The sequence below is a fragment of the Podarcis pityusensis genome (assembly GCF_964106645.2).
Source record: "Podarcis pityusensis genome assembly, chromosome: 1".
Classification (NCBI taxonomy): domain Eukaryota; kingdom Metazoa; phylum Chordata; class Lepidosauria; order Squamata; family Lacertidae; genus Podarcis; species Podarcis pityusensis.
The window spans coordinates 52,214,535-52,242,060 of record NC_138028.1 but is presented as its reverse complement, the minus strand read 5'-3'; the positions used below and the strand labels follow the sequence as shown (position 1 = coordinate 52,242,060).

The 27,526-nt window shown below is 44.2% G+C and overlaps 2 protein-coding genes across 4 annotated transcripts in view; one reads left to right on the top strand and one right to left on the bottom strand.

The window, feature by feature from the left end:
- Positions 1–6,374: 6,374 nt before the first annotated feature.
- Positions 6,375–19,277, bottom strand: LOC308463048 (embryonic protein UVS.2-like). 2 transcript variants are annotated; one of them, XM_080981227.1, is made up of 12 exons: positions 19,080–19,277; positions 18,919–18,943; positions 17,838–17,978; positions 15,231–15,348; positions 13,790–13,968; positions 13,149–13,230; positions 12,384–12,511; positions 11,261–11,376; positions 10,499–10,724; positions 8,934–9,052; positions 8,414–8,636; positions 6,375–6,718 (listed from the first exon to the last, which is right to left on the bottom strand). In XM_080981227.1, the coding sequence occupies exons 1-12, from the start codon at positions 19,146–19,148 to the stop codon at positions 6,705–6,707; spliced, it is 1,440 nt and encodes a 479-aa protein (XP_080837353.1). In that variant the 5' UTR covers positions 19,149–19,277; the 3' UTR covers positions 6,375–6,704. The 2 variants fall into 2 exon arrangements, with proteins under 2 accessions (XP_080837353.1, XP_080837354.1); XM_080981228.1 differs by lacking the exon at positions 18,919–18,943 and having other exon boundaries at positions 17,838–17,975; positions 19,052–19,272.
- Positions 19,278–22,683: 3,406 nt separating this feature from the next.
- LOC308475294 (transmembrane protein 263-like) overlaps positions 22,684–27,526 on the top strand; it is a 331,410-nt gene continuing 326,567 nt past the window's right edge. The window contains exon 1 of one of the 2 annotated variants that reach the window (XM_081002360.1): positions 22,684–22,869. Coding sequence is in view for 1 of the 2 variants with exons in the window: in XM_081002359.1 (XP_080858485.1) it covers positions 25,257–25,262 (6 nt within the window). In the remaining variant the exon portion in view is untranslated. Of the gene's footprint in view, positions 22,870–25,095; positions 25,263–27,526 lie in introns of those variants that run through there. The other variant, XM_081002359.1, reaches the window with a different exon arrangement.

The following is a 27,526-nucleotide window of genomic DNA, read 5'->3' as shown; positions in this document are numbered from 1 at the left end:
GAACAGACTTTCTCCTCTTTTTTGCCCCATTTTGTCTTTTGACATTGCTAATAGTTTTCTTTCTTACATCCCCCATTACCACTTTAAGACAGTCACAGCTATATATCTTCTTATGAAAAGAGCACAAATAGATTTAGTTCATTTATAGCAAACAACTCCTTTTCCCATGGAGGAAATTTCAGTTGGCAATGATACTTTCAGTTTCTAGAGAGTGCTTTCATCAAAAAGCGATTAAAAAGTAATCCACTAATTCTTAACACAGAGAACTCCCTTGTCCTTTTAAATCTTTCTTATGTCAAAGCATAGATCAAGCTTTTTGTTCTGAATCCAACACTTTAAATATTGACTTTTCTTCTTACACCCAAAAAGTAGCTGATTCGCCAAATGTGGATTTTCACTGACAGATGCAGGACTGATGGGATTTGTACTGCACCAACATTGGCTACCCCTGCCCCAGGGACTAGCAGCTGAGCCTCAGCAACAATGCTTACCTCCCCGCAACCCCACAGATAATGGTGAGCAAGTTATATGTATTTGCTATCATGTCCTGGATTCAGTTGTCAGGGAAATTGCATTTCCAAAGCCAAATTCTATGTGTGATGGCAGGTGCAAGTTATGGGCTATAGACCCACATGCACAGGCTTTTCGCGTAGTCATTACACACTCCAGTAACCAGACAAATAGGCCTTCTGCAGTTCCCCAAAGAGCCAGACAGGGATGGAGGGAATTGCACCGTGGAAAGTTGAGGGCAGGCAAATCTACTTTTGCACCACCGGCATTTAATTGTAGTAGATTGAATCTGAATGACTAATTCTGACATTTTAAGAATCCTGTCATTCAGACCTTGGATCTAGCTGAGACAGAAGCACAGGCTTATAAATATTGACCACCCAACAGAAAGCTATCATACTATAGATATTACAAATATAATTAAAGTGTCAGTAGACGAGGTACTGGGTGGAATTGAATGCTGCACTGTTGCAAGCATTTCCGCTTACCTGACAGAACACTCTCCCCCTCCTCCCTCCGTGTGAAGTTCTGGGGGTTCTTCTGACACACCCCAAACCAATTGGTTTCACAAGAGATTCACAAACACAGTTTTCCTTTTCCAGAGAGCTTCATAGTTCTGACTAAGTCTTAAAATGTAACTACAGTACATTTTTTTATTAAAAGAGCCTCTTGTAGAAGCACCATTGCCCTGACAAAGTGTACGGCAGCTTCCCATCTTCCTAATTTGTTCACTCACTTTCATTAAGAATTTGTTCATGCTCATTAATCTCATAGGACACAAAACAGTTTATATTTCTGTTACAGAAAGGCTGTTCCCTGCAATCTTCCATATTCCCAGGGTTCTCTGGTTTGTTTCTGCTCTTTCCCCTACCTTGCTGTTTGACCCATCTGGTTGGCCGTTCTGAGAACAAGATGCTGGACTAGAAAGGCCTTTGCTCTGAACCAACAAGGCTCTTGTACAACATATACAACAATTGCTATTCCTGTAGACAATTTCGCAATTAAAAAAATCTCATATCTACTGCCGGAGATCTTTTTGAGATTGAAGTTGGGAGCTCCTTCAGACAAAAGATGGGATTTACTCCTGAGTTACGCCCTCTCAAGCTCTCTTCTACAAGACTACACATTTGAAGGGCTTTCTGGTCCATGCCTGGCTTAAAGCTAAAGAGCTGTAAGAAGGGTTGACCACCAACTGTTCATATATGGGCAGCAGATAACCTCCATGTTACGCACTATGGTCAGATTATCGCATTTCTATTTATAGCAATTATTTTGAAACTTGTATCTATACATTAGCAAATGCAGGTCTGATGCAAATCTGTGTCTTCTGCTGCATTTTTTTATTCCTTTGTTTGGTGATGGGTTTCCTTTTCCAGCCAAATTCCCAGCAGTGATATCGGCAGCAGTCCAACCCGTCAGCACCATGCTCGCCCCAACTGGCCAATTGATATCAAAATTAGGAAAGCAGGAGAGCCAACTATAAATAGAGCTTACCAGCTGTGTACCTTTGACCATAGACTCTGTCTGTCTCTCTGTGTGTGTGTCTGTTCTGGCATCAGGACTTGGCATCCGTAGGCACTGCTAAGACTGAAACCTCAGCAGGGAGCCCACTGTCATTGGCTCTGGAGCCTACATTCCTTGCTTCTCCTCATCCTTCCTCTTCTGCTAGTCCATCTGTCCCCTGGGAGCAGAGAAAGAAACAGCAGCCTCTCGCCCTCACCCTCTAGGTGACTATGCAGATTGGGCCCAAAGACAGAGGGCAAGTGAGTGAACAGTGGCAACAGCAGTGAGGGGTACACGACCCACCAGACAGTCCGTTCCTAATGAAGCACTTGCCAACTGCTAAGAACTGATGCTTGTGGACTGCATATTCTTTGTGTTGTACTGCCACCAACAGGTGATAAATAGTAAATAAACACTTAGCAGGTTTTTTTTTACCATGCCTAAAAAGAAACACATAGGATGTAACTATTTCATGCAGCTGGTGAAGATGAACTTTTACATTGCCACGAGACTCTTTGCTCTTTTCCCTGCAATAGGTCAGCGTGGTTCGATGTCAGGGTTTCCACACTATTTCCTTATCTGCCGTTGCCATCAGTGACCATTCTCATGTTTTTCATTCTCATGGTTATTGTGTTGTTATTCATTGAATTATTTACTGCATTTATACCCAATCCTTCCACCTGAAGGAGACGAGGGCAGCAGTAGAAAGAGCTAACCTCCTGTCCAATGGGATGATGTCATCAGGAAAGGCCGGCTGTTGAGTTAGCATAAAGCACTTGGAAAAGCCAGACCTGCCTCACTTTTGTTACCAATGCTACTGTACTTCTATGATTCCATTATGGCCTTTCACTTTACTTCAGTTACAACTTTTTTTTTGTAGCATCCTATATAAACTACAGTGGTACCTCAGGTTACAGACACTTCAGGTTACAAACGCTTTAGGTTACAGACTCCGCTAACCCTGAAGTAGTACCTTGGCCTAAGAACTTTACCTCAGGATGAGAACAGAAATCGCGCAGTGGCGGCGGGGCAGCAGCGGGAGGCCCCATTAGCTAAAGTGGTACCTCAGGTTAAGAACAGTTTCAGGTTAAGAACAGACCTCTGGAACAAATTAAGTTCTTAACCAGACATACCACTGTAGTAGCAAATTCATTCTTTAAGTGCTGATTCTTATGTAATCCAAATGGCACTATCCACGGACAAGAGAGGTATCAGCAAGCTTGAAAGAACCTCAAGGTTTGCAGAAATGTGAACATGTATCTAGAAAAGGAGGGGGTAAATCCATTTTTGTTTTTGAACTCAGCTCAAAATGCTTAAATCCCTGTGCAGTTTAGAATTGGAATACCCAATGATACACCTTCACCCTGCCCATGCACTGACATGATCTTCAGAAGCCCACCTCCAGGTGCCAACAATGTCTTGAGATTAGGGTGTGCCATTCACTCTTTATGTGGGCAAGTTCCATTTCTCTCTGGTAATTTCATGTTCCTTGGCAGAGGTCAATTTCAGAGATGCTCAGGTAAGGTTCAGCCTATCCACCACATTTCTAGGGTAGGCCTGGTCCTACCAATCCCATCTGTTAACATTGTCCCCCTCCAACTAGGAAGTGAAAAGCTATTCACTGGTATCCATTAGGGATGGGGAAGAAGTTCAGTTCAGTTTACATTTGAAGGGGAAGCTACCCAATTCACACTTCCCTGAGCAACATGTGAACCAAAACATAACCATCCTTTGAAATTTACCCTTCTCTGAATTTTTGCACTGCAGACAAGTATCGTGTACAAAAATGCATATACTAAAAGAAAGTGTGAATAAAAATGCATATACAGTGGTACCTCAGGTTACATATGCTTCAGGTTGCATACGCTTCAGGTTACAGACTCCACTAACCAAGAAATAGTGCTTCAGATTAAGAACTTTGCTTCAGGATGAGAAGAGAAATCGTACTCCCGCGGCGCGGCGGCAACAGGAGGCCCCATTAGCTGAAGTGGTGCTTCAGGTTAAGAACAGTTTCAGGTTAAGAACGGAGCTCTGGAACGAATTAAGTACTTAACCTGAGGTACCACTGTACAAGTAAAAAAATAAATAGCTCACCAATGTGTATATCACAGAAAATTGTTTGCAAAAATGTGTATATTAGGTAAAATTGCACACAAACTTGCTTATATTAGAGATTCTCACTAAAATGCTGGTGAATTTTCATGAGAACTCAGAAAAAAAAAATATGCAGACTGATGTGGAAATATAGAGAACTGAAGATTGGGGGGGGGGGGGGAGAGAAACAGAGAGAAACAGAAAATGACAGATTCACCCATCCCTAGTATCTATATAAGAAATCAACATTTCCCTCCTACTTCTCCCTCTGAGATTTCAGTTTTCCTTCCTCGCTCTCTTCTTTCTCGTGGCTTCAGGCAGCTTCAACCCCCAACCATGACCATTCTGAAGCTTGCTCTAGCAGCAGGTTTGGGACGTCAAGACAAAGCCTGGAAATTTGGCACCCGCTCTGTTCAGCTGTTTGTTTGTTTTTGCAATGTTTATTACACCACACCCCTGCCCACACATTTTAGTAAGGAAAAACAGGCCTTTAAAATTTCAATGTCTTGTTGCAAACTGCCACTCTTCCTGTGCAGAATCTGAAACAGATCCATGTTTCCCAGTCCTTTACCCCCACCCTGCACCCCAAGAAACCAACCCCTGAAATTTATAGGTCAAGGGTCTACCCAAGAAATCAAAGCACATTTAAGCTCTGCTCCCTGGAAAGATTACAGAAGCAGGAAAATGGGGATCGTTTTCATCATGGTGCAATCTACCCCCAATTGTTAATGGTAACCAGGCAGAGAAAAAGCATGTGCTATTAACTCCCCTAAATGAGGTGAGCATATACTCTCAAAGCCAAGGGCAAGCACTTTGCATGCCTATTTATTGCATTCTGAGGCATTCTATTTCAGCAAGGAGAATGTTTCTTCAAACCACTGCCATCTTACTTAGAATGTGGGTGTCTCCCTTCACCCTAAGTAGTGAGCACTGTGATACGACTCTAAAGTGAATACTGTGTACGGTTGTGTTCAATTAGTAAGTATACAACATCTAGTTTACATACTTTAATTATTCTAAAATGTGAATATGGCTTTGTTTACATCACTATATATGTTCTATAATCATAAAATTGTAGAGTTGGAATGGACTGCAAGGGCCCATCTAGTCCAATGCAGGAATGTTTTGCCCAACGTGGGGCTTGAACCCACAACCCTGAGATTAAGAGCCTCATGCTCTACCAACCAAGCTATTGCAGGAAGCCTGTTTGTACCCTTTCCCTTATAGCCAGCAGCAGCTGGACTGGCTAAGCAGAGCTGCCCTCCTGATACTGCCCTCAATACAGCTCTCCTGACTGGAGCTAGGGCTGGCGGGGTGGCAATGAGGTTGGAGCTAGACAGACACACCACTGGTGCATCTCCATAGCCCTGCCCCTGCTGCTGCTCTGTCCCATCCCAGTGCCACTAAAGTATGTTATTGTGATGGTGATGTTGAGAGGACAACAGCCACTGTCTGCTTGCACATGTGGAGCAAGGGGAGATAGTCTTGGCACACCTACAACTTCTCAACTGGTACCATGAAGGGGCAAAGGAAGGGGGTGCAGTGGGTGCGAGCCATCCCGGGTGTCACCACTGAGGGGGTGACAAAATGCCAGGCAACATTCACCGCGGGGCCTGCAGCACACCCAAGCCACGCGTCTCTCCTGGGAGAGATGCGGTGGCTTGGGCGTGTGCAGGCTCTGTGCTGCCCAAACGGTCTGCCCGCTGCCTCCCCCCAGCTATAAGGCGGCTGAGTGGAAGGAGGCAGGCAGACTCTGGAGGCCCCATAGTGCGCCCCGCCCCTATGGGCAGCTCGCCCCACCCCTATGGATGGCTCGTGCCGCCCCTGGGCGCGCTGCCCCAGGCACCTGAGCGGCTTCCTCCGCCGCTGGTACCATGGAAGGCTTCAAACAGAAATTCTGGTTCTTCTGGTCTCCAGAACCAAAAGGTTACTACAAAGTGGGCTTGTGGCCTTCTACAGGGCACACAATTCTCTGGATGCCCATGTGCTGCCAACACAGAGAAGCAGTCAATTAAGTCATAATGATGGGCCATGCCCCCAGCCCACTCTGTGCATCAGCATACACACAACACACAAGGCAATGCTACTGATTCCTGACTTTAGAGCTTGAAAAACAGGGATATAGGCACTTGCCACGAATAAAGCCACTGGACTTACAAGGAGAATGATGGGCATTTTCCATTGGGAAAGGCCTGTGCACCTAAACAAGGAAGACAAGGCAAGTGCACTGGAATGTGAGCAGATCAAAGCAATCTGAATGCGAACGATGGGCTTTTTAAGCTTTACTTAACATCTTTTGTTACATAGTTCAAGGTGCCACCAACAGATGGCTAGTAAAAATGGTAATTTAAGAGATACAGCATAGAATAACTTCTCCTTGCCTGCTTCAATTGCTCCTTGGTGTTTTGGCAAATCCAGCGTACAGTTCAGCATTCTGCACTTGAGAGTATTTATGTAATTCCGGGAGAAACTGATCAGTCTTTAAAAAGAAACAAAGCACAACACCAGCAAGAGGCAAAGACAATCTGGCATCAGAATTTCCACCCTCTTTCTTGTTGGCAGTTCAGGACGAAGGCAATTCTCCCACAGGCTGTTCTTCATGATGGCAAAACTGCAATGACAGGTAAAGTTTGTTTCATCTGTAAAGTTTGTTTCATGGAAACTCTGCTGAAGGATTAAAATAGCCTAGGCTTGAGGCAGGGCACATAGCATTAATATTGTTTGCTGCATTTATGAATGCAAGCATTAATTGTGGGTTAGTTCTAAAGTCATTAGTCTGGAAGCATGGGCAATATTTTGACAAACCATTGCTCGAGTGAGCTCATGACTGGGCTTAGTAGTGAAGCTAAGCTGTGGACTGCTTACAGCCAGTATGGTGCAGTGATTAAGCATTGGATTAGTACCTGGGATAAAGGTAAAGGTAAAAGGACCCCTGACCATTAGGTCTAGTCGTGACCGACGCTGGGGTTGCTGCACTCATCTTGCTTTATTGGCTGAGAGAGCCGGCATACAGCTTCTGGGTCATGTGGCCAGCATGACTAAGCCACTTCTGGAAAACCAGAGCAGTGCACGGAAATGCCGTTTACCTTCCCGCTGGAACAGTACCTATTTATCTACTTGTACTTTGACGTGCTTTTGAACTGCTAGGTTGGCAGGAGCAGGGACCGAGCAACAGGAGCTCACCCGTCGCGGGGATTCGAACCGCCAACCTTCTGATCGGCAAATCCTAGACTCTGTGGTTTAACCCACAGCACCACCCGCGTCCCCAGTACCTGCTCTTGCCATGAAACTCACTGGGTGACATGCGCCCAGTCAGAGTCTTTCAGCCTACCTACTTCACAGGGTTGCTGTCAGAGTAGAGAACCATGTACACCACTTTGAGCTCCTTGGAAGAAAGATGGGATCTAAATGCAATAAATAAGCACAAAGGCCATTGCCCTGGTGGTCCACTTCTGGCCCACCTGTTTTTATAGCCAAGTGAGCCGTAAGAAGGGCACTGCGGGGGCTGGCATACCAGCCACTCCCCCTGCAAATGAGACAGGAATGGGAAATTGCAGCTGTCCTTTTGCCCATCTTTCTGCATTAACACACACTTAGATGCAAAGGTCTTTCAAGCACAAGGTCACTGATCCTAGCACATTGCCCTTAGCCTTTAGCCCTCTTCAGGCATTCAGGGAATGGGAGAAAGACAAGCACACCAACAGTCGGGAAAACCCTGAAAGAAGGCTCCCTGCTTCTGGAAGTCCCCCTCAAACTCATGGAGGGCAATGGGATGGCCTGTATGGAGCTTGCACCATTGTGCCTGCAGTCTCCTCCCTCATGTATTGCTTTTTCCAGTTCTCCAAGGTTCGAAGAGGGCTTTTATCTGTCTGGAAAGCAATATAGGGTATTTTGTTTGTGTCAGGAAATGGGGGTGAGGTTCAGGTTATTCTTCCTCACAACATAATCGTCAAGTTGACTTGGGGCCTATTTTTGTATTGCTATACATAAACCAAACTTCTCATTACAGGCTTTATGCCCAGTGTGGGGAGATACTTGAGCCATATGGGCCCCAGGCTCATTTCCCTGTTGAGGCATTTGCAGCCTCGGTTACCTGACACTCCTGTGTCAGTCTGCGCATCGTGTCACTATAACTAGATTACTGGTGTATTTCCATTTAACCAAAACTTCTGAGGAACACAGATGACTCACATATCCCTCAAGGCAACAATTCCACAATAGGAACAAATCATTATTTCTTCCCCACTTTTTTCCAACACAAAATCTTGCCATCTCCCACCCAGATACCCTAGCAACAGTACTTAACTCATTGAGTAGTCCAGCTTAAACCCGGAATATTGAGAAACAACGTCACTGTAAAATTCTATACGTAGAAAGCTCCCAGTGGAATTGAAAGATGGAACCTCTGTCTTCCCACAAAAAGTGCCAAGAAGTGGAGAGCTGATGTCGCTGCCGTCACGAAAGACGAGTCTGTCATAGTTGCACCCAGTGGCTTCCTCCAGGTCAAAAAAGCCCATCGTTAGGGAGATCTGAAGGAACCACATAAGGGCACCAATTTCTATGTGTAGCATTTTATCTAAATTCAACAACATAGTATGCACTAAAGCCAGTGAGCATTATGCATACCCATAAATTAACAAGGCAGATCTGGAGCAAGCTAGATTTCATCACTGAATGCAGGAGTAAACAACACATTGGCTACCCCTGATCTAATGCAATCTTTTCTGAAGAGAGATTGAGATCAGGTCTTTAGGGGGAAAGTAATGAGCTGTATAAAGTTGTTGCCCTAGCCAGGAAAGCCCACCCCCCCTCCTCCTGCCCCTTACCCTGCTTCCTGCTGGAGCACTGATAATCCATAGGCATTTTTTGTTTGGAGGGTATTTTCTTGGGAAGTTTGGAGAAGTGACCACTCCATGAGTACTTGTGAAAGTCCCTCCACATATCACTGTGATGAAAAGAATGGGGGGGGGGGTCAATGGAATAAAAGGGGGGGGGGAATCAGTATGTTTAAAAATAATGTTCACTCTAAATGAAGGACACTCGTATGGATGCAAGAGTTCACCCAAGCCAGTATGGTGTAATGGCAAGAGTGCTGAGGTTGGATATGGGAAATCTCATTCATGAAGCTGATGGAGAGCCTTGAAGCTCTCTCTTAGCGTAGCCTTTCTTACAGGGTTGTTGTTAGGTGGAGGGTAGGCAAGAACATAAGACACTAAGAGAAGAGGAAGAGAAATCAGCATTAGGAAGGGTGGTGAAAACTCTGCCAGTTCTTGACTGGTCCCACCATGACTGGTGGGTGGCAGCAGCCTCCACCAATGAACATGTTGAGAAGCAGGAAGAGGATAACTGTGGTCTGGCACTGCTATCCCTCCATTGGGCCATGGAGTTGATTTTCTTCTTCTTTCCTAATCTGAATCCAGTGGGGAAGGCCTGTAGTTTAGCCATAGAACATCAGCTTTGCATGCAGAGGGTCCCAGGTTCTCCACCCCTGGCAACTCCAAACAGGCCTCTACTGACCCCAGAGAGAGGCTGCCCATCAGCATAGACAATACTGAACTAGGTGGACCAATGGTCTGACTCTGCAGATGGCAGCCTTCCTATGTGCTTCTCCCTTTGTTATATTTATCTATTTATTTATCTCACAAGATTTATCTCACATACTTGATTGTAATGTAACCTCAAAGCAGCTTACAAAAAGAATAGAATTATCCACAACAGACCGGTTAGAAGCAACTATATTAAACTTTCAAAAATACTTAAAACCAATGACAAGTTATAAACCAGATTAAAGCACATGTCAATACTCTGCATGTCTGGATAGGCTTGCAAGTGCTATTGAGAGTGCAGGGAAGGCACCTGACTGGTGAAAATAGGCAAGAATTTCCAAAGGATGGGTGCCTGCAAATGTGGAATGAGGATTACGTGGCACCTGCAACAGGACCTGGGCTGCAAATTGAAGTGGTTGTTGAGTGGGCATTTATATAATAGTAGTAGTAGTAGTAGTAGTAGTAATAATAATAATTAATAATAAATAGATTTTAGTGGGCTTTATTTATTTATTTATTTATTTTTAATTAATTAGATTTGTATACCCATATATCTCAGGGCGTATTTAGGGTAAGGTATGTCTGAGTAAACATGTTTCAGATGGGCTCAGACATGCAAAGATGAGCAAACAGTTTGAGGTCCATAGACTTCTATGTGGGTTGTTGTGAGAGCAAATGGATTTAGAGAATTTGGGTAATTCAGATCCAGGGAAAGACAGCGTAAAATTAAAATACCCTTGGAAAACTGTTCCACCAGTGCTTGTTTTTATTTTGCATGTACTGTATGTGTTTCTTTCCTAGCACTGATGCTTTCAGCAAGTAGTGAGAGATAGAGCCCTTCATACCATGTGCATAGGAAGCTGTGAAACCCTTTGATGCAACAGCCTCATCACTCACAAACTCCACAAGCATCATGCTTCCAGAAGACACCACTGCTGGCAACTGCCCCTCTCCACATAACTTGTCAACAAGAAGACGGGCATTTCTGTTGTTTCCATCATAAATTCGGATGTAGTCGGAGGCACAGTTTGGAGAGCGCTGGAGATCCAAAACATGAAACTTAAGGAAGACCTAAAGCAGAAAAAGAAAGCCAAATACATTTTAGCTTGGCTGGGCCCTGATTCCCAGGATTCTTGGGATGGGGAGATGTGCTTCAAACATAGCCTGGTGTCACGTACTTGAAACTAACCTGAAGATTAATGTTGTGTCAGTAAGTTCAGAGCATAAACAGACTGCAACTCCCAAAAGTATACAAGTAGCAAGAAGGAAGAAGAAGAAGAAGAAGAAGAAGAAGAAGAAGAAGAGGAGTTTGGATTTGATATCCCGCTTTATCACTACCTGAAGGAGTCTCAAAGCAGCTAACATTCTCCTTTCCCTTCCTCCCCACAACAAACACTCTGTGAGGTGAGTGGGGCTGAGAGACTTCAGAGAAGTGTGACTAGCCCAAGGTCACCCAGCAGCGGCATGTGGAGGAGCGGAGATGCGAACCTGGTTCACCAGATTACGAGACTACCGCTCTTAACCACTACACCACACTGGAAAGGTCCATTCCCTGCCCTCCTTTTATCTGTTGTGTAAACATTAAACAATGATTTGAGCATCCTTACCTTTCCTTCTGGGATTTGGATCAGCCATAGGCATGTGACATTTTTGGGGTATGAATATGGGTAATTAGTAGAGGAGAAGTTGCCCCTTCGATTACGAAGCACAGTGCTACAACAGTCTAAAGAACAGAACAAAATGAGGGGAAAATGAGATGCGCAAAGGGAAAATTCCAACACAACTTTCTGTTTATCTATCCTTGCACTCTGTGAGGGAGAACTCAGCGCTCATTAAATATGTCACTGTTCAACCTAGTAAAGGTTACTCCTGCTGAATGAAGAAATTAAAATATGCCTGTTAACAATATCACACACACCAGACAGCAAATGATTGTGATTCATGACTTGAGCTCATTACATTAAGACCAACATACAGTGCAGTATACAGTATTAGCAAAATGTTCCTCCTTATGATGCGTGGGGTGGGTGTATAGAAAAAGGAGGGCTTGTGTTTTAGGACTGTTGGGGTGTGCAGGGGAGTGAACTCTGTACACTGAGCATTCAGAGGCACATTAAACACCCCCCTTCCCTATAGGTTCCCAATTGGCAAGGCAATCCAGTGATAAATGGTTGGTCTTGCCTTCAGTGCGGCAGCATCCCCATGCAGGTGCCGACTGCAAGATCCAAATGATGATAGATGACCAAATACTGCACATTCATACACATACTGCACCTGCATGGGATAGCACCTTGGGAAAGGCTCTCCTTCCCAGCACAGGGAGCTTGCAAAGAGGGCCAAGTGTTGACTGATAGGGTTGGAATAATATGTTCTTGAAAGGGGGGGGAATGGCTACTAGCCATGATGGCTATGCTCTACCTCCCTAGCTGGAGGCAGCGATGCTTCCGAATGCCTGTTTTTGGAAAGCATGGAAGGGAAGAGTGCTCTTGTGGACTTCCCCACTCCAATGGTTTTTTGTTTTGTTTTTAGTGTATTGATAGAGGTGCCCTTTCAAGTGCAGAGTAAATGATTTACTGTTTTCAAAGCATGGCATTGGGAAGAGAAAGTATGTTAAGGTGAGGTGATGCCCATCTAGGTCACGAAATCTGGCAGCACTAGCTAATCTCAAATGTTATAAAAAATTAACAACATCAGATGGGAAACTACCCATGTAGCATTCTGAACACTTACTGCATCTGTAGAGCTTGTTGATTTTTTTCACATCTAGGTCGCTGAGTCCTATTCTCTGACCAATTGGTACAGATGCATTTGGGATGGGGACAATGGTTGCTTTCCCGGGAGCACTAGAAAAATCGTATCTGCAGAAGACAGGAATAGATGTGATCATCAAACTCTGTCGGGTCATTGTTTTATAATGCAACATCTAAAATAATATTTGCATGGAAACCATCCTGGGAAATGAAGAATAAAAATTTCACAGACATTGGGTTGTCTATACATACATGCAAAAGATTTGGGGTTCAGCAACAATAATGTACCAATGTGGCAATGAAACACTTTTGTTCAGTCCCATGACTTTTCATTTGTATGGTTCCTCAGGGTTCTATACTGTCCTTTTAAAATCTACATGAAGACAGAGGTCATCTGCAGTTTGGGGTACAGCTTCTTCTCTGTCTCTCCCTATCCAGCAATCCCAAAGATGCTGTAAATGTTGTAGATCAGTTCTGGCTGTTAGTGGGATGAAGTGGGTGGGATGAAGACTAACAAACTGAAACAAAATCTAGGCAAGGCAGAGGTTCTTGTGATAAGTAGGAAGGGTTTCAGTTTGGATGTTCAACCAGTGTTGGAAGAAGTTGCACTCCTTGCAGCTTCAGCGTGTTCTTGCACATTGCTCCAAGGAGAAGACAGAGATGAAATTATATAAAAGAGGATCCTTACACTACAGTTAAGAGCAGTTTTGTCTGAAAAGAGAAGGTGCCCTGAAACACAACTTACGGGCCATAATGCATCACTGAACCATAGTCATACGGAAGACCCAGATTATTAGAGTCCACTTTCTCGAAATTCCCCTGTTCTCCTGTAAAATATGAGAGTAAGTGAAGCAGGCACTCAAAGGAGAGTTAGAACACAGGGGGAGAAAGAGAGAGAAGAATGATTTTAACAGGTACTTGTGAAAATAAAGATGTTGTAAACTTAGCAACAGTTTCTCTGCTGAAGCCCTTGTGAATTTCTGAGTCCCTTTAAGAACAAGTGCTTGGGTTTGCTTGTTTCCCCACTTCCACTTTTAACCTTCTGTTGGAAGCCCAGAGTGACTGGGGGAGAAATAAATTATTATTATTATTATTATTATTATTATTATTATTATTACAGTGGTTTTTTCCTTTCGTAAGCTTGAGTGTAGGGGCTAACTACTGATATTTGTAAGCTGCTCTGGGGAGATTATATATATATATATATAGTTGTTTGTTGTTTACTTGCTTTAGTTGTTTATTTGTTTATTTTTACATGGTTTAAATGCACCCTCTGCTCAGAATTGAAGCTATATGCACAATATACAATATAGAAATGTTTTTGTTTAAATAATCCTCCACAGCAAGCAAGGGTTAAAACTGTTACTTGAATGCTGGTGGACATACCTGCTGTGACATACTCCAAGTGGATTTTAACATACTTGTCTCGGTCGTTCCGGGCCTGTTCATGTATGAAACCCAGGGCATGGTTGATTTCATGCTGAATTAATCCTTTATATATGCAGCCATTTTTTGCCAAGCCCAACTGCTGTTTGCCTCCAATCTTTCCAAAGTAAGACCAGCACCTGAGAACATGGAAAGCAGTGACCTGTGCCATCACATAAAGCCATGGCATACAGTTTCATTTAGTACATTTATAACTTGGCTTTCAGTGAGCACAAAGTGTCATACTCTCTCATATTTTACCCTGTGAGGTAGGTGTGTATTTAGTAGAGCCCTGTTCCTGCGCATGTCCACTCAGAAGTAAGCTCTACCGAGTTAAATGGGAAGTAGGTGGGTACGAATGCAGCCTCTTAAGCCTCACTGAATTCAATGGAGTTATCCAATTACATATTAATGTTGATATCTTAAGTTGTGAGCATCACATATGATTAGTTACAAACATCTAATTTCCAGAAAATATGAATGTCCAGGAGCACTCTAGAAGACAGCACATCTTTACTGACTCCAAAAACATAGACGTCATCTCTCATCTAGTTCTCTACTATATATTTTGGAAAGTGCTATGTCTGTCTGTCCGTCTGTTCTCCATTGGTTTGGCTGCCTCTCAAGATATCATTACAAAACTCAGCACAAAGGTCCTGAGGTGGGGGGTGGGGACTCTGTCACTGTTTTAATGCTGGCCGCCACTTTGAATCAAGGTGGTGGACCCAAATGCAACTTTGGTGTGATTTTTTTGAAATAGGATCAGCCGCCTCTTGAGATATTGTCACCAAATTCGATACAAGGATACCCAATGTAGGGGCAGTGGACTTCATTGATGCTTAGAGGCCCGGTGCCATTTTGAATCCAGACGGCAGACTAAAAAATGACTTTGGAGTGACTTCACCTGATTTTTAGCATGACAGGTCCAAACTCACAAACAGTATCATCCATTTAAAAATCACAGTATTTTGTGGTTTCTACAGATTCATAGGCATTGCCAGACACTCCCTTATGGACCACCTTAAAACATAAAGCAAGGAATTCAGCACTGTGCTATGGCAATAGTTCTGTCAGTGCAAGCATTTCAGGCTGCCAGATGCAATGTTCCCTCATCTCCTTTGCCTGTTTTGGGGCAAGGTCAGGGTTTCAACCACCTATAAAGCATCCTGTTTTGGTGAAGGCTGTCCCACTAACACCAGCTTTTACACGCTGTTGGACTCCAACTCCCATCTGCTCCAGGCAGCATGGCCAATGGTCAGGGATTATGGGAGCTGGAGTCTGCCAGTATCTGGAATGCAACAAGTTGTGGGGAAAGCTTCAGCAGAAGAGAAGAAACAGAAAGACAGCATAATTCCAAGCAATAGTAGTATTCTTAGATATCATCAGGAGAGATAAAACTTACCTATCTGCAGGGGAAATATTTATGTAGTCATGTTCTGTTGAATGCCTGATAAACTGAATACATGTCAGTGTGACAAATTCTTGCATTGCTTCAGCTATCACAGTCCTCTCCTCCACAGCTAAAAAAAAAAAATGCAAGGGAGAGAAAGGAATGCATTGAAAGTTCCCATATTATGTGTGTGGAGTTCAAACAGAATATGTTTTGCCAACATGGGGAAGTTCCCTGCACTCCTGGGTATACCATTAAGAAATATTTCATGTAGAACAGGGCTCCTGGGAAATTGTGAATGTGTGTGTAAAGGAGGATTTCTTTCATGTAAACCTTCTTCAAAAATTATCCACCTAACTATGGCTACTCTCTGCATATGGTATAGCAGTGAAAGAGTGCCCAACATTCCAGGGAAACATGAATGCTGGAAGCAAGTGGGTGCCAGCACTGTTTCTATTGCTTACAGTACACAGACCACTTCAGCGCTTGTTATATCTGTTGTGTAAATGCTTTTTATTATGGGTTTTGGGGTTGTTGTTTTTTTTGCAATTGTACAAAGATATCAAAGTATAAAATGGGTATAGCAGACTTGGTTATGTCATATACAACTCAACACGTTTGCTGTCTGATTCATGTAATTGATGCTGCAACCCGCTGCCTACCAAAGCCTGTGCCACAAGGAACTTTAGGGTGCAAATCCAACTCAATTCCACTTAAAAATGTTTGGCCTTCAGATCCATCTGATGATGATCTTTCCAGTCATCTTCAGACAGGGGTAAGGCTGTAGCTCAGTGGTAGAGCATCTGATTTGCATGCAGAAGGTCCCATGTTCCCATGTCCCTGCCATCTCCAAGTGGGACTTAAATAAAACTGCTGACTCTGGAGAGCTGCTGCCAGTCCATGTAAGCATTACAGAGCTAGATGGACCAATAGTATAACTCAGTATAAGGTAGTTTCCTATGTTCTTATGGCTCTTCTGAAAATGATGACCACAAGCCAACATCATTATCTCAGAAGGTCTTGTGGACTCTCAGTCTCATATAGAGTCAGAGGCCAACTGTGCATAGGAGGGGAAGGAGTTTCTATACTCCAGATAATGGAGCAATGGTTTAGACCTTAGATTAAAATTTGAATCATCCCACCAAATTGGTTTGCTGTCCTCAAAGTCCCTGCTAGAGAAGACAATGCCAGAGGCTGAGGCTATTCATTGGTGATAAAGTGCATTGCTTCATGGCAAAGTTGCAGCTTCACTTGAGGATCAGGACTCTGGCTGTCAATTATTAAGATGCACTTGGGGATAAAAGGACTCCCTTGAGCTTTGGAATGTATCAGCTATTGTGTGGTGGGGTGGCAGTGCTCCCCTGACCTCGTGACAGTCTCATTGCTGTTGCCCATTAGGAAAGAGAAGGGGAGGGGTAAGGCAATGGCAAGGTCAGCAAAGTGCAAGCACACTGCTGGAGCCAATTCAGCCCATTGGTGTGTTTGCACCATGCTGACCTTGACCCACCTCTACATCCTGGTAAGTTCCAACAAAGCAATCCAAGGCTAGGCGAGTGCCATCACCCCACCATACTTTCCGCTGTTGGCTCTGCTTGGGAGCTGTCCTGGGTCCTGCAAGACTGTAACCTGCTGCCTACTCCAGTTTTGTGCTGTCTGTGGTGATTGCACCTCAATCAAGGTTCCCAACAGGAATAAGGCACCAGCCTGATTAAGAAGTGGGTTGTATTACCAACCCAACTGGGACATGGGTGGTGCTGTGGGTTAAACCACAGAGCCTAGGACTTGCCGATCAGAAGGTCGGCGGTTCGAATCCCCGCAACGGGGTGAGCTCCTATTGCTCGGCCCCTGCTCCTGCCAACCTAGCAGTTCGAAAGCATGTCAAAGTGCAAGTAGATAAATAGGTGCTGCTCTGGCGGGAAGGTAAATGCCATTTCCGTGCACTGCTCTGGTTCTCCAGAAGCCGCTTAGTTATGCTGGCCACATGACCCGGAAGCTGTATGCCGGCTGTCTCGGCCAATAAAGCGAGATGAGTGCCACAACCCCAGAGTCAGCCACAACTGGACCTAATGGTCAGGGGTCCCTTTACCTTTTATGGTGTTGGAGGAGACTCTTGAGAGTCCCATGGATTGCAGGAAATTCAAACCTATCCATTCTTAAGGAAATCAGCCCTAAGTGCTCACTGGAAGGACAGATTGTGAAGCTGAGGCTCCAATACTTTGGCCACCTCATGAAAAGAGAAGACTCCCTGGAAAAGACCCTGATGTTGGGAAAGATGGAGCATACAAGGAGAAGGGGACGACAGAGGATGAGATGGTTGGACAGTGTTCTCGAAGCTACCAGCATGAGTTTGACCAAACTGCAGGAGGCAATGGAAGACAGGAGTGCTTGGCGTGCTCTGGTCCATGGGGTCACGAAGAGTCGGACACGACTAAATGACTAAACAACAACAACAACATCACCAACAACCATGGCTCACTGATTGCTATGGAAAAGAGCTATCTGGGGTTTTTTGGAGGGTTATATATATATATATATAATGTATTTTCATTATACAAAAATTTCATTATTAGCAAGAATGAACGCTGGAGAAGGCCTGTTGTAAAGCTTTAAATAACATACAAAACTCTGTCGAGACATTAATTGGAATGTTGACCAGCCCATCTTCTGATCTAGGCCAAACACATCTCTGATGGCATTTCATGGCACTTCGCTGTGTTCTTCGTCTGTAAACAATATCATCCTGATGCATAAATGTTTCTCCTGCAAGGATATTATTATTATTATTATTATTAGTAGTAGTAGTAGTAGTATGATTTCATACGCACCATTCAGCATAAGGTTCCAGAGTGGGTGACATCAATGTAACAATGCAATTTTAAAATCAGTTAAACCAACTTACAGTCAGAAGAATAGGTAGATCCTAAATATCTCCCTCTCAGATGTCAAACACCAGTGTAAAGCAGTGTGGAAAGTTGCCTGGATGCCAGGTCTAACCAGAAATGAACAGCAGGTCTACCCATTTAGAAATAATGGAGGGCTAGTCTAGGAATGCAAATTTCTCAGAGCTCATTTGAACAGCAGGCAGGAAGAAATATTGCCTTGTAAAACAAAACAAAAACCCAAACCCCAGAAAACAAACAACCAATCCTGTTTTCCTTCCAGTTTATGAACTGAGAATGTTCATGAAGTACCAAAGACCATATGACCACCCATCAATAAATATGTTATTTATTTAGCACGCTAACCAAGTTCATCAATATGTTGCAAGATTTAATAGTGATGAAGACCTCGTGGAAAGTAAAGTTAGTCTCAAATGTATAAAGCAGGAGGTGCTGAACAATGCACTCTTTTATTAAGGTCAGCAACTTTGAGATCAGACTGCTACTCTAAAGGCACCCAGGGTCAAAATCCACTGAGCATTTCCCTCCATGAGTTCAAATGAAGTGAATGGGAGGAGCTGAGTGACAACATTACTCCTGTTGTTGAGGAGCTCCCATTGTTTTCAATGGAAGTCATGCTGTGGGGCTTCCCAGAAGACCTTCCTCCCCTAAGAATGGAATCATAGACACCCAGATCTGAATGCTATTTTCTCAATTACATAAGACAGAAAAACTCTACAACAATCTATAGAACAACAGCATGGCATAAGCACAACATTGAGAGCATGACATCTCATAAAACAGGCATAAATCAAGCTCACCTGTGGCCTTGTCTTCCTGGATTCCCTGAAAAAGAATGGGTCATATTTTTAGGGTGCAGTATACTTAATCATTGAAATGTAAAATCACAACAGAAAATGCAGGAAGCGAGTTCTTCGAGAGAGAAGTCTAGACAGCATCTTCAGCAGCATCAAGGACACACCTGGACAGGTTTACCTGGTGTAAACCTAGGAAAGGACAGTAATAAGGTTGATAGTGCTAGAAGATTCATCTTTGGGTTGCTTCATGTGTTCTTGTAGGTTTTCAGCAGCTTCACTTGTTGAGCCCTAGCTATGTGCAACTTGGATGAGCTTTTTTATATAGAAAAAGGCTGGCTTTAATCCGCGCAGAACAGCTAGATAACACGATGTATTTTCACAGAAACAAACAAGCTGTGGGAATTCCCAGAAGAGCTATCCGAGTATCATTTCATGCTACTTTATCATTGGGAGGAGGGGAAAGGATAAACAAATGTTGCAATATGAGAAAAGCTAATTGTTGGGTGACTAACACAAAATGCACTCGTCTATAAATAGGTGAGGACTTTTTTTTTTTTTTTAATAGTTTGAGTATTGGAACTATGAAGCTACCCTGTGAGCTTGCATGCATACAGAGCAACGTCTCTGAACACTTCCCCACTTGGAGGGGAAGGCGATTGCCCCTTGGATCCCCACTTGCTGACAAGAGGGAGCTGTCCACTGCCAACACAGCAGTCTCACAATGATTCAGTTTGCTATACATGGGCAGGCAGATGAAGGCTTCCAGATGAAGGCTTCCAGGTCTGCTTCTACTGAAAACAACAAAGAGTCTTGAGGCACTCAGACAAAGAGACTGGAAGATCTATTGAAATGACTTGTTATGAGTTTTCTATTGGATTTCTGTGAACGTGTTTTGTATCAGTGCGGGTTGCCTGAGGCCTTGGACCTAATAACAGACCTGGCAACTTGCCAAGAACCTCTTTCTTCGGGAGACTGGATGATTGTGATCAATTGCCAGTATTTTTATTGGCCAAGAGACCTATGAAGAGCGGGTGGGATCTCTCTCCACCATTCTCAGTTGAGGAATGTTGGGATCCAGATATCTGTTAAGTTGCAGCTTGAGGCACACTCAGGGCCCAAACTACATATGAAGTTTACAATAATTTGTTATTGAATGCAGACATTTTTGTCAGCATGGGAGAGGGGCTTAATCTGGATTGGGGGCCTGGCATGACACGGGGAGGAGTAGGGGACGCTTTCATCTTTTGCCCCCATGCTAGGGTCCTTATCTGGCTCAGGACCCCTATACTAACAATTTAGGAAAGAGAAAGCTTGTACTCTTGGGGAAACTCCATGATTTATATCATGCGTAGCATGGCCCCGAGAGGAGGATGGGGAAAACAGAGTTTTGGGAGCTCTGAAGCATCTTAAGGCCCATTGTAGATCTGATGTGGAAGCACTAGATGTCAAGGCATCCGTTGGAGCTTTATGCTGGGAGCTTCCATCTATGCTTCACCCGTATAATTGTAAATAAATGTAAATATTACAAAATGCTGTAACCCTCCTGTGACCTCCTTTCCAAGGAAACTAGAACTGTACAAGCACCACTTTTCTGGAAATGCTTGCCACATGGAAAATGTAGGCACACAAAACAGCCTGTTGTCAGATCCAGAAGTAACATGAGATCATACGAAAGCTATGTCAAGAGATGAATGTTTTCACTTGATACTGCTCATGCAGGGGCTTTGTTCAATTCAACCCATTGCCTGGAACCGCCTCCCCTTCACCATGCAACAGGTTTGCTTCTTTTCTGCTTTCGGTCTTGTTTCAAGTCCTAGTAGTATGACAGCTTTTCTTCAGTGATCCTTGCCTTATTGTAGTTCTTTTCTTTCATTGCCCCCAGTCTCAATGCCACATCTGTGTACATCTACTCAGAACCAAAGATAATTGTCTGAGGCCCTTCCCCATGAATCCCCACCAGGTGCTGACTAGAGAGGGCCAAACTAGTTATCAAACATCTCCCTAGAAAGGCTCACCTGGTACCCTTTTTGTGGCCTTTCTGATTTCCCCAGGCATTTGAGTCTTCAGTATTTTTAGTACTTTTTAAAATAACTGGTGTACTGTTACTCTGCTGCTAGGTTTATACTGCTCCTGGTTTCATTCTGTTTAAGCTTCTATTTCCAAGCTGTAATTTTTTGTATTTTATGGGTTTTGCTTGTAAACCAGAACTGTTATAATTGGGCAGTAATCATGTCCCCTTGGTGGGCTTAACAGCACCTATTGTTGCTGGATAACAGTAATGACAGATTCCCCCAACCCATGCATGTTGAGGATCCTGATTACACTTACACATATTTCAGTTTAAGACTGGTAGGAAATGTCTTTAAAACTTACTTGAACTATACTAAGCATTCATTCCACTGTCCTATACTACGGCTGTCTATACAGTACCGTATTAAAATACAAGCCCAAAGGGCCCAGAGTGATGACAAAAGAATCAACACCCTTATTATTATGGTAGCTATAAAGCTGTGCACCTCAGTATAAAACCCTGCAAACAACACTCAAAAGACACAGAGAACCATACTTTCACAGCTGCACATTATAAAACAGCTGGGCAGACAATCTCAAATAGTTAGGCATGAAAAACAAAAACCAGGTCACTGCATCGAACACAGCATGGGTCACTCTTCCCAGCTGAGGGCTGGAGTGGAATTTTGAAGTTTGGTCTTGGAGTTCAGCCGGATGAGTCTGTGGAATGCAATTCTTAACCTTCTCTTTTGACTCCACTTGCCTGGGAGCTAGATTGGATGCTGAAATGAATTGCTGGAGGTCCGTGAGTCACTTATTCAATTTGTGGAAACATTAGAAACTTGTCCAACCCGATGAATGGATAGTTAACTGCTCTCATAGCACTTTGTAAACAAACATCTCCATAAACGACTTTTCTTGTGCAACCTTCTTCCCATTTACTTTTATATAATGGGCAGTTTTCAGGAATGAGTTTAATTATCTGGCAAAGCAATTCCCGTTCCAAAGCTGTAGTCTACCATCCACATCCACTTTAATTCTCCCCTTCCCCCGCCATCCACCCCGGCTCTTTTGGCCATATTAAATTTGGACCAAAGTACTTGTAGTATCTACTGCTCTTGCTTAGATCCTTCAACAAAGCCTTTTAAGATGTCTTTAAAATCTAAAGTAGAGACGGGATGGATCCTGATGTGGGTTACAGAACAGGCCACTCAGCAGAGTGGGAAATTCTGTACCAGCGAGTTTAATGTTCCTGTTGTCATGAACTGGCAAGACGACGGTGAGTAGGTAGAAGATCCTGCCGAGGGGTGTAGCCAGGACTGAAACACACCGGGGGCAAGTAGGGGATGAGGAAGGAAGAACTCACAGGGTGATGGAGAATGGCGGTGATGGAGAATGGCGGTGATGGAGAATGGCGAAAGGATGGGGATCCATGCACAGGAACCAAAGCAGCAGGACCCATCACCAGAGCCAGAGGGGCCCCTGTCTTCATGAACATGGTGGGCTCTGAGGTGTAGGGAGCAGCAGGCAGGGTTCTCCAGGAGGCTGAGGCAGGCAAGGGCCCACAGCCCAGCTCCCTAGCTGGCCAGGTGGGGCTCACTAGCTCTGGGGGGAGGTGTGTGGTTCCGGAGTAGGCGAAGAACAGGTGAGGGTCTCATGTCTCATCAAGCCCAGATGCTGCAATCAGCAGGCAAAGTATAAAAGGGAAGCAGCTGAGCTGCTGTGTTTGCTTAACTGCCCATGTTGAGGGAACTTGCTTTGGATGCTCCTGGGCCTCTCAGGACTGTGCTTTGGGTTTGACTCTGGTCTATATCCTGACTGCTGGACTTCAGATTTGGCTACTTGGATTGATCCTGAACTGTGTTTCCTGACTTTTGGACTTTGCTTGTATGGACTGACCTTTGAACTTTGAGCTCTGGATTTAGCATACTGACTTGCTGCCAGGTAGGCCAGAGGTTCAGGACACCTGTGCACCTACTGTACTGAGGAGCAATAGTAAGGTGAGAAGAGAGGGAGAAGAAGCAGGCAGGTTACCAGTATTTTCCCACCTGTTTGCTAAGTTGCACTTTCCACCGTTTCACAAAGGGGAGCTGCTCCAGCCACTTGATCGTTTTGGTTACCCTTTCCTGCACCTTTCCCAGATCTGCAGTATCATTTTACAGCTGCTGCAATATGATGTGCTGTACACCATAGATCTGAAAGGGGTTCCAAAGTTCCACAAATCCTTTCTGTCTGAGGTTGAGGAATCTTCTACACTTCAAGCCAGCCAATGTTACATTTTATATCAATTATTTCTTTTGCTATTTTAGCACTCAAATATAAGTAGGTGTCTTACCTTTATTCTTTTTGGTGCCTGAAAAAAACTTTTTTGTTTAGGCAAGCCTGCACAGACATGCAGGATGTGGACATATATTCTGGTTTTGGGGTTGTTTTTGATTTTTTAAAAGTTGGATTAACGGATAATTTTATTGTTTTATCCTTTTAGTAAACTGCTTAAAATTTTATAACAATCCAGTATGCAAATCCTGTGAAATAAAGTAAATGGCCTTTAATGTCTTGGCAGAAAGAAGGCTTATGTAGGATGCTCAACGGACTGCAAGAGACCTAGAAGTCTCTTTGTGATTACCTACACATGCACGTTTCACAAGATCTTGGAACCAATCATGCAAGATTCCAAGGACTCAAGGCCATAAGCACATAGGTGCCCCCTCACCAACATCCTTAGTAATGTGGACACCTTTGGCAAGACTGGGCAAGCTGATGTACACCCACATAGCCCCTTTAATCACACCACACTCACTGCTTCATGCTCATTGTGAACAATACTGGTTCCTATTTTGCCAGTATTGAAATACACCCCATTGACTCCCTGTGGGTTTCTGATCTTGGAGAGCTGGTCTCAACTTTTAAAGTCCTACATAACCTAAGATCCAAACATCTGCTGAGCCAGCTTTCCTGCATCAATCTGCCTGCCTACTGAGATTGTCATCTTGTTTAACTAGACAGGCTTTTAGTCTCCTGTTCATGTTGACTCCCTCTGCTTCACAAATGCTCCTCTCTTGATTTCTTCCCCTATGTAACAGCAACTCAAAACAGTCTGTGGTTGCCCTCTAGTGGCACATTGTGTGAGCTGTACTATATGTTCAGTTTTGAAAAGCTTAGTTTCCATTTCCAAATACAGTACAGTGGTACCTTGGTTTACAAACTTAATCCGTTCTGGGAGTCCGTTCTTAAACCGGACTGTTCTTAAACCGAGGTACCACTGTACTAGGCTCGGAAGAGTTGCTAATCACAGTCCCAAAACACAAAAGAATTCCGTTTTGTTTGTTTGCATAGTATTATTTTGGATTCAATGTTTGTAATTTTTGTTATGATTCTGCATTGAAAATAAATAAATAAACTCTTTAAAAAAAAAACACACAAAAGAAATACCGGGTTAATGGTCGTCACATGGGGCATATTTCAGAGATCTACACATCACAGAAGTTCACATGAATATGTGCATCTTTCCACATTCTAAAGCTTTCTTACAGAACATTTCCTAAAATGTGAAGTTGGCATCCTTCCCTATGTGCTGAATGCTGGGTGGCAGACCACATGCTCTGCATGCCCAGGCTGACTATTGGGACACCGTCAGGTAAGACTGGGAAAAGAGTCCTGCCTGAAACCCTGGACAGCCGCTACCAGTCAGTGTGCAGACCACAGGTAGCCAATGCAGTGCCCTGAGAGGCTGTTGCACTCCAGTTCCCATTAGCCTCAGGCAGCATGACCATTGGTCAAGGAGGATGGGAGTTGCAGTCCAGCAAAACCTGGAGGGCATCATGGTGGCTTCCCCTGCAACTATCTCTGTATAAGGCAGATTCCTGTTTGCAGGGTGTTGGACGACATGACCCCTGGGGTCCCTGCAAGTCTACAATTCTATGATTCCTACAGACTTTATAAAGTTCATTAAACAAAAACTCCAAGTACAGCAGCATTCCCAGCAAGGACATTCCCTGCCTCTGAAGTTGCTGCACACAGGGCCCTTCTTCCCTCAAAGTTGGCAACTCCCCGCATCCTCTAGGATGCTCTTGCCCAGTAGAAGATGGCGACCACTACCCCAGGCCCCCCCGGCGGACCCACGCGCTCGTTCCTCTTCCGGCGTGGGTTGCCATGGCGCCAGTCCCCTCCTTCGCCCTCCTTCCCTTCTCCAGTGTTTACATCCAGAGCTGGAGTAGGAGGAGCAGCTGGAGGCTCAGTGCCGGGGAAAAGGCTCTGGCAGCCGCGGCGACCTTGCGCCGCTGCCGCTCCTCCTCTCGAGTAAGCCGCGGGGAGAGCCAGGGAGCGCCGCCATGAAGGTGAGCGGGGCGCGCGCCTCGTCCTCCCGAAGGCGCACGGGGCGGGCTCCCTCCTCTCCCTGGAGCCAGGGCGGGTGGCGAAGAGGGCAGTTTGGGGGGCAAAGGGTCGGGGCGGCGGCTGGTTTCCCCAAGCAAAGAGTCCCCCCCACTCCCTCCCACCACCACATAGGGAATTCCCATCCCTGTTCCAAAAACAAACCCAAGTTAACCTGTGCGTTATCCTTGGAAAGGAAGGATGCTCAGAGGTGGTACAGTCACTCCCCACCCCCAAGCTCATGGGACTCCCATCAAGGGTATACCTCGGGGCACTGAGAACGACCATCTCATCCAGTCATGGTGATATTAAAACGTACACACAACACATTGCCCGAACTTGGAGGTTTTTAATCAGAAGTTGGCTATCTATTTATCTATCTGCCAGGGATTCTTTAGCTGAAATCCCTGCACTGCTGGGGGTTGGACTAGATGACCCTTAGTATCCCTTCCAAATCTACAGTTCTGTGATTCTTTGAAATATTCCTGAACTCTGGGCATAGTCCAGGTTTCTTTTTGAATTCTTGTGATAATAAATTTAACTGGGTTTGTTTGTTTTTTCTGTTCTCCGCCCCACTGAGTGAACTGTAAGATGGTGTAAACTGAGTTTGACCCAGTTCAGTTTGACCCAGGCGGCTGCGATTCTGTTGCATTGAGTTAATTGATTACAACATGAGCGACCCAGAATGAAACCGACCTAGGCTGCAAACAGGATCTTTGTGGCGCACTCATGGTAACCTCAATAATAAAACTGAGGACCTTGTTTCAAGGAGTTTGCAAAAGACTGCAGTGTCCATTGTTCATTGCCTTTACACCATGCGTTTGTTTCCCACTGTGTTTTTTGATAGCTGTTATGTGAGTTCATGGGGCTGGAATGAACTTGGCCACTGCTGCCTGCTACATATCCCGTGGTGATGGTAATTTCATCCTTGGTTGAATTACTTTGTGGCAGCCTATGGAGGGCGGTGCCATACATTCTAAAACAGACAGGTGTGCTCTTCAAATACTGTTGGACCCCAACTTCCATCAGCTCCCATCAACATGACAACTGGAATTGCACAACATCTGGAGGGACTACAGATTCTCAGTCCTTGTTCTACAATCACATACTTTCTATCACTTTTCTATATTCTATATTGGAAGGGGAAATCAGCAAGGTACTTTTTACAACTATGTCCTTTTAAAAATCATTCTATCACTTCCCAGTGATCTATATTGCAGGGAAGATCAGTAATAGCGGACTAAGGGCTAACATTTCAGGTAGACCTATCTGTCATCTGTCAAGTAACTGCTGCTCAGCTTCCAAGTAACTCCCAAGTTCCTAGGAACACAATCCAGATTGGGGAAAAACCCACTGCTCTGGTTTTCTAGGTTGGTTCATGACTGACAAGAATTGGGATGGGAGTTGTAAAAGTCAGTGACATTGTAAATCACGGTTTAGTGCAGGGATGGGGGCTCTCTTGAGGTTGTTGGAGTACAACATTTGTAAAACATAACAAAAGCTAAAACTATAGGTGTAATTATATATGCATATATAAGTTGTGATTTGTCTCAGTGGAGAAACTGACACTGGTTTTAATGGGGTGGATTGCATCCAACCAAGGAGAGGACTTTGAATTTGAGGTGATGGGGAGGTTAAGTATCCAAGCTAGGACACAGAGAACCTTCTTACCTGACTTCTTAATGTTGTAGCAGGGAAACTGATGTGCATGTAATAAGCTCCCACAAACTAGGAATGTTTCCACAGTGTGAATATGCAGTGTACCAGAATTGTTCCATAAGACACATTACCTGAAAACTACTGCTGCATAAGAGCATCAGGCACAGCAAACAAAGGTGATAAGCATGGAGCAGATTGCTTTCTGGTGTGTGATGATGGCTAGCTGAAGCGCAGCTGTTTTCTTCTTCCCTCCACCTCCATTGCTCTTCCTGTCTCTTTACCAGCATGGAGATTTTCTAGGCTGAATATCACTGTATTCTGCAGCAAAGGGAGCAGGCATGCTGTTGCAGGGGTAACATAAGACTAATTAGGGCTATTTTAATTTTAATTGATTAATGTTGGAGTTCCAGTTATATTTTTACCTTGTTTTGAGGGTCACGAAACACCAGTAATTATCACTTGTATAATGCTTTACATGTGTCACAAAGCTATATTTTAATTAAATGACAGTTTCATTGTTTTGCGTCACATTCTATTTTCATTTGTCTAGTATGTAAAGAGTTCTAACTCT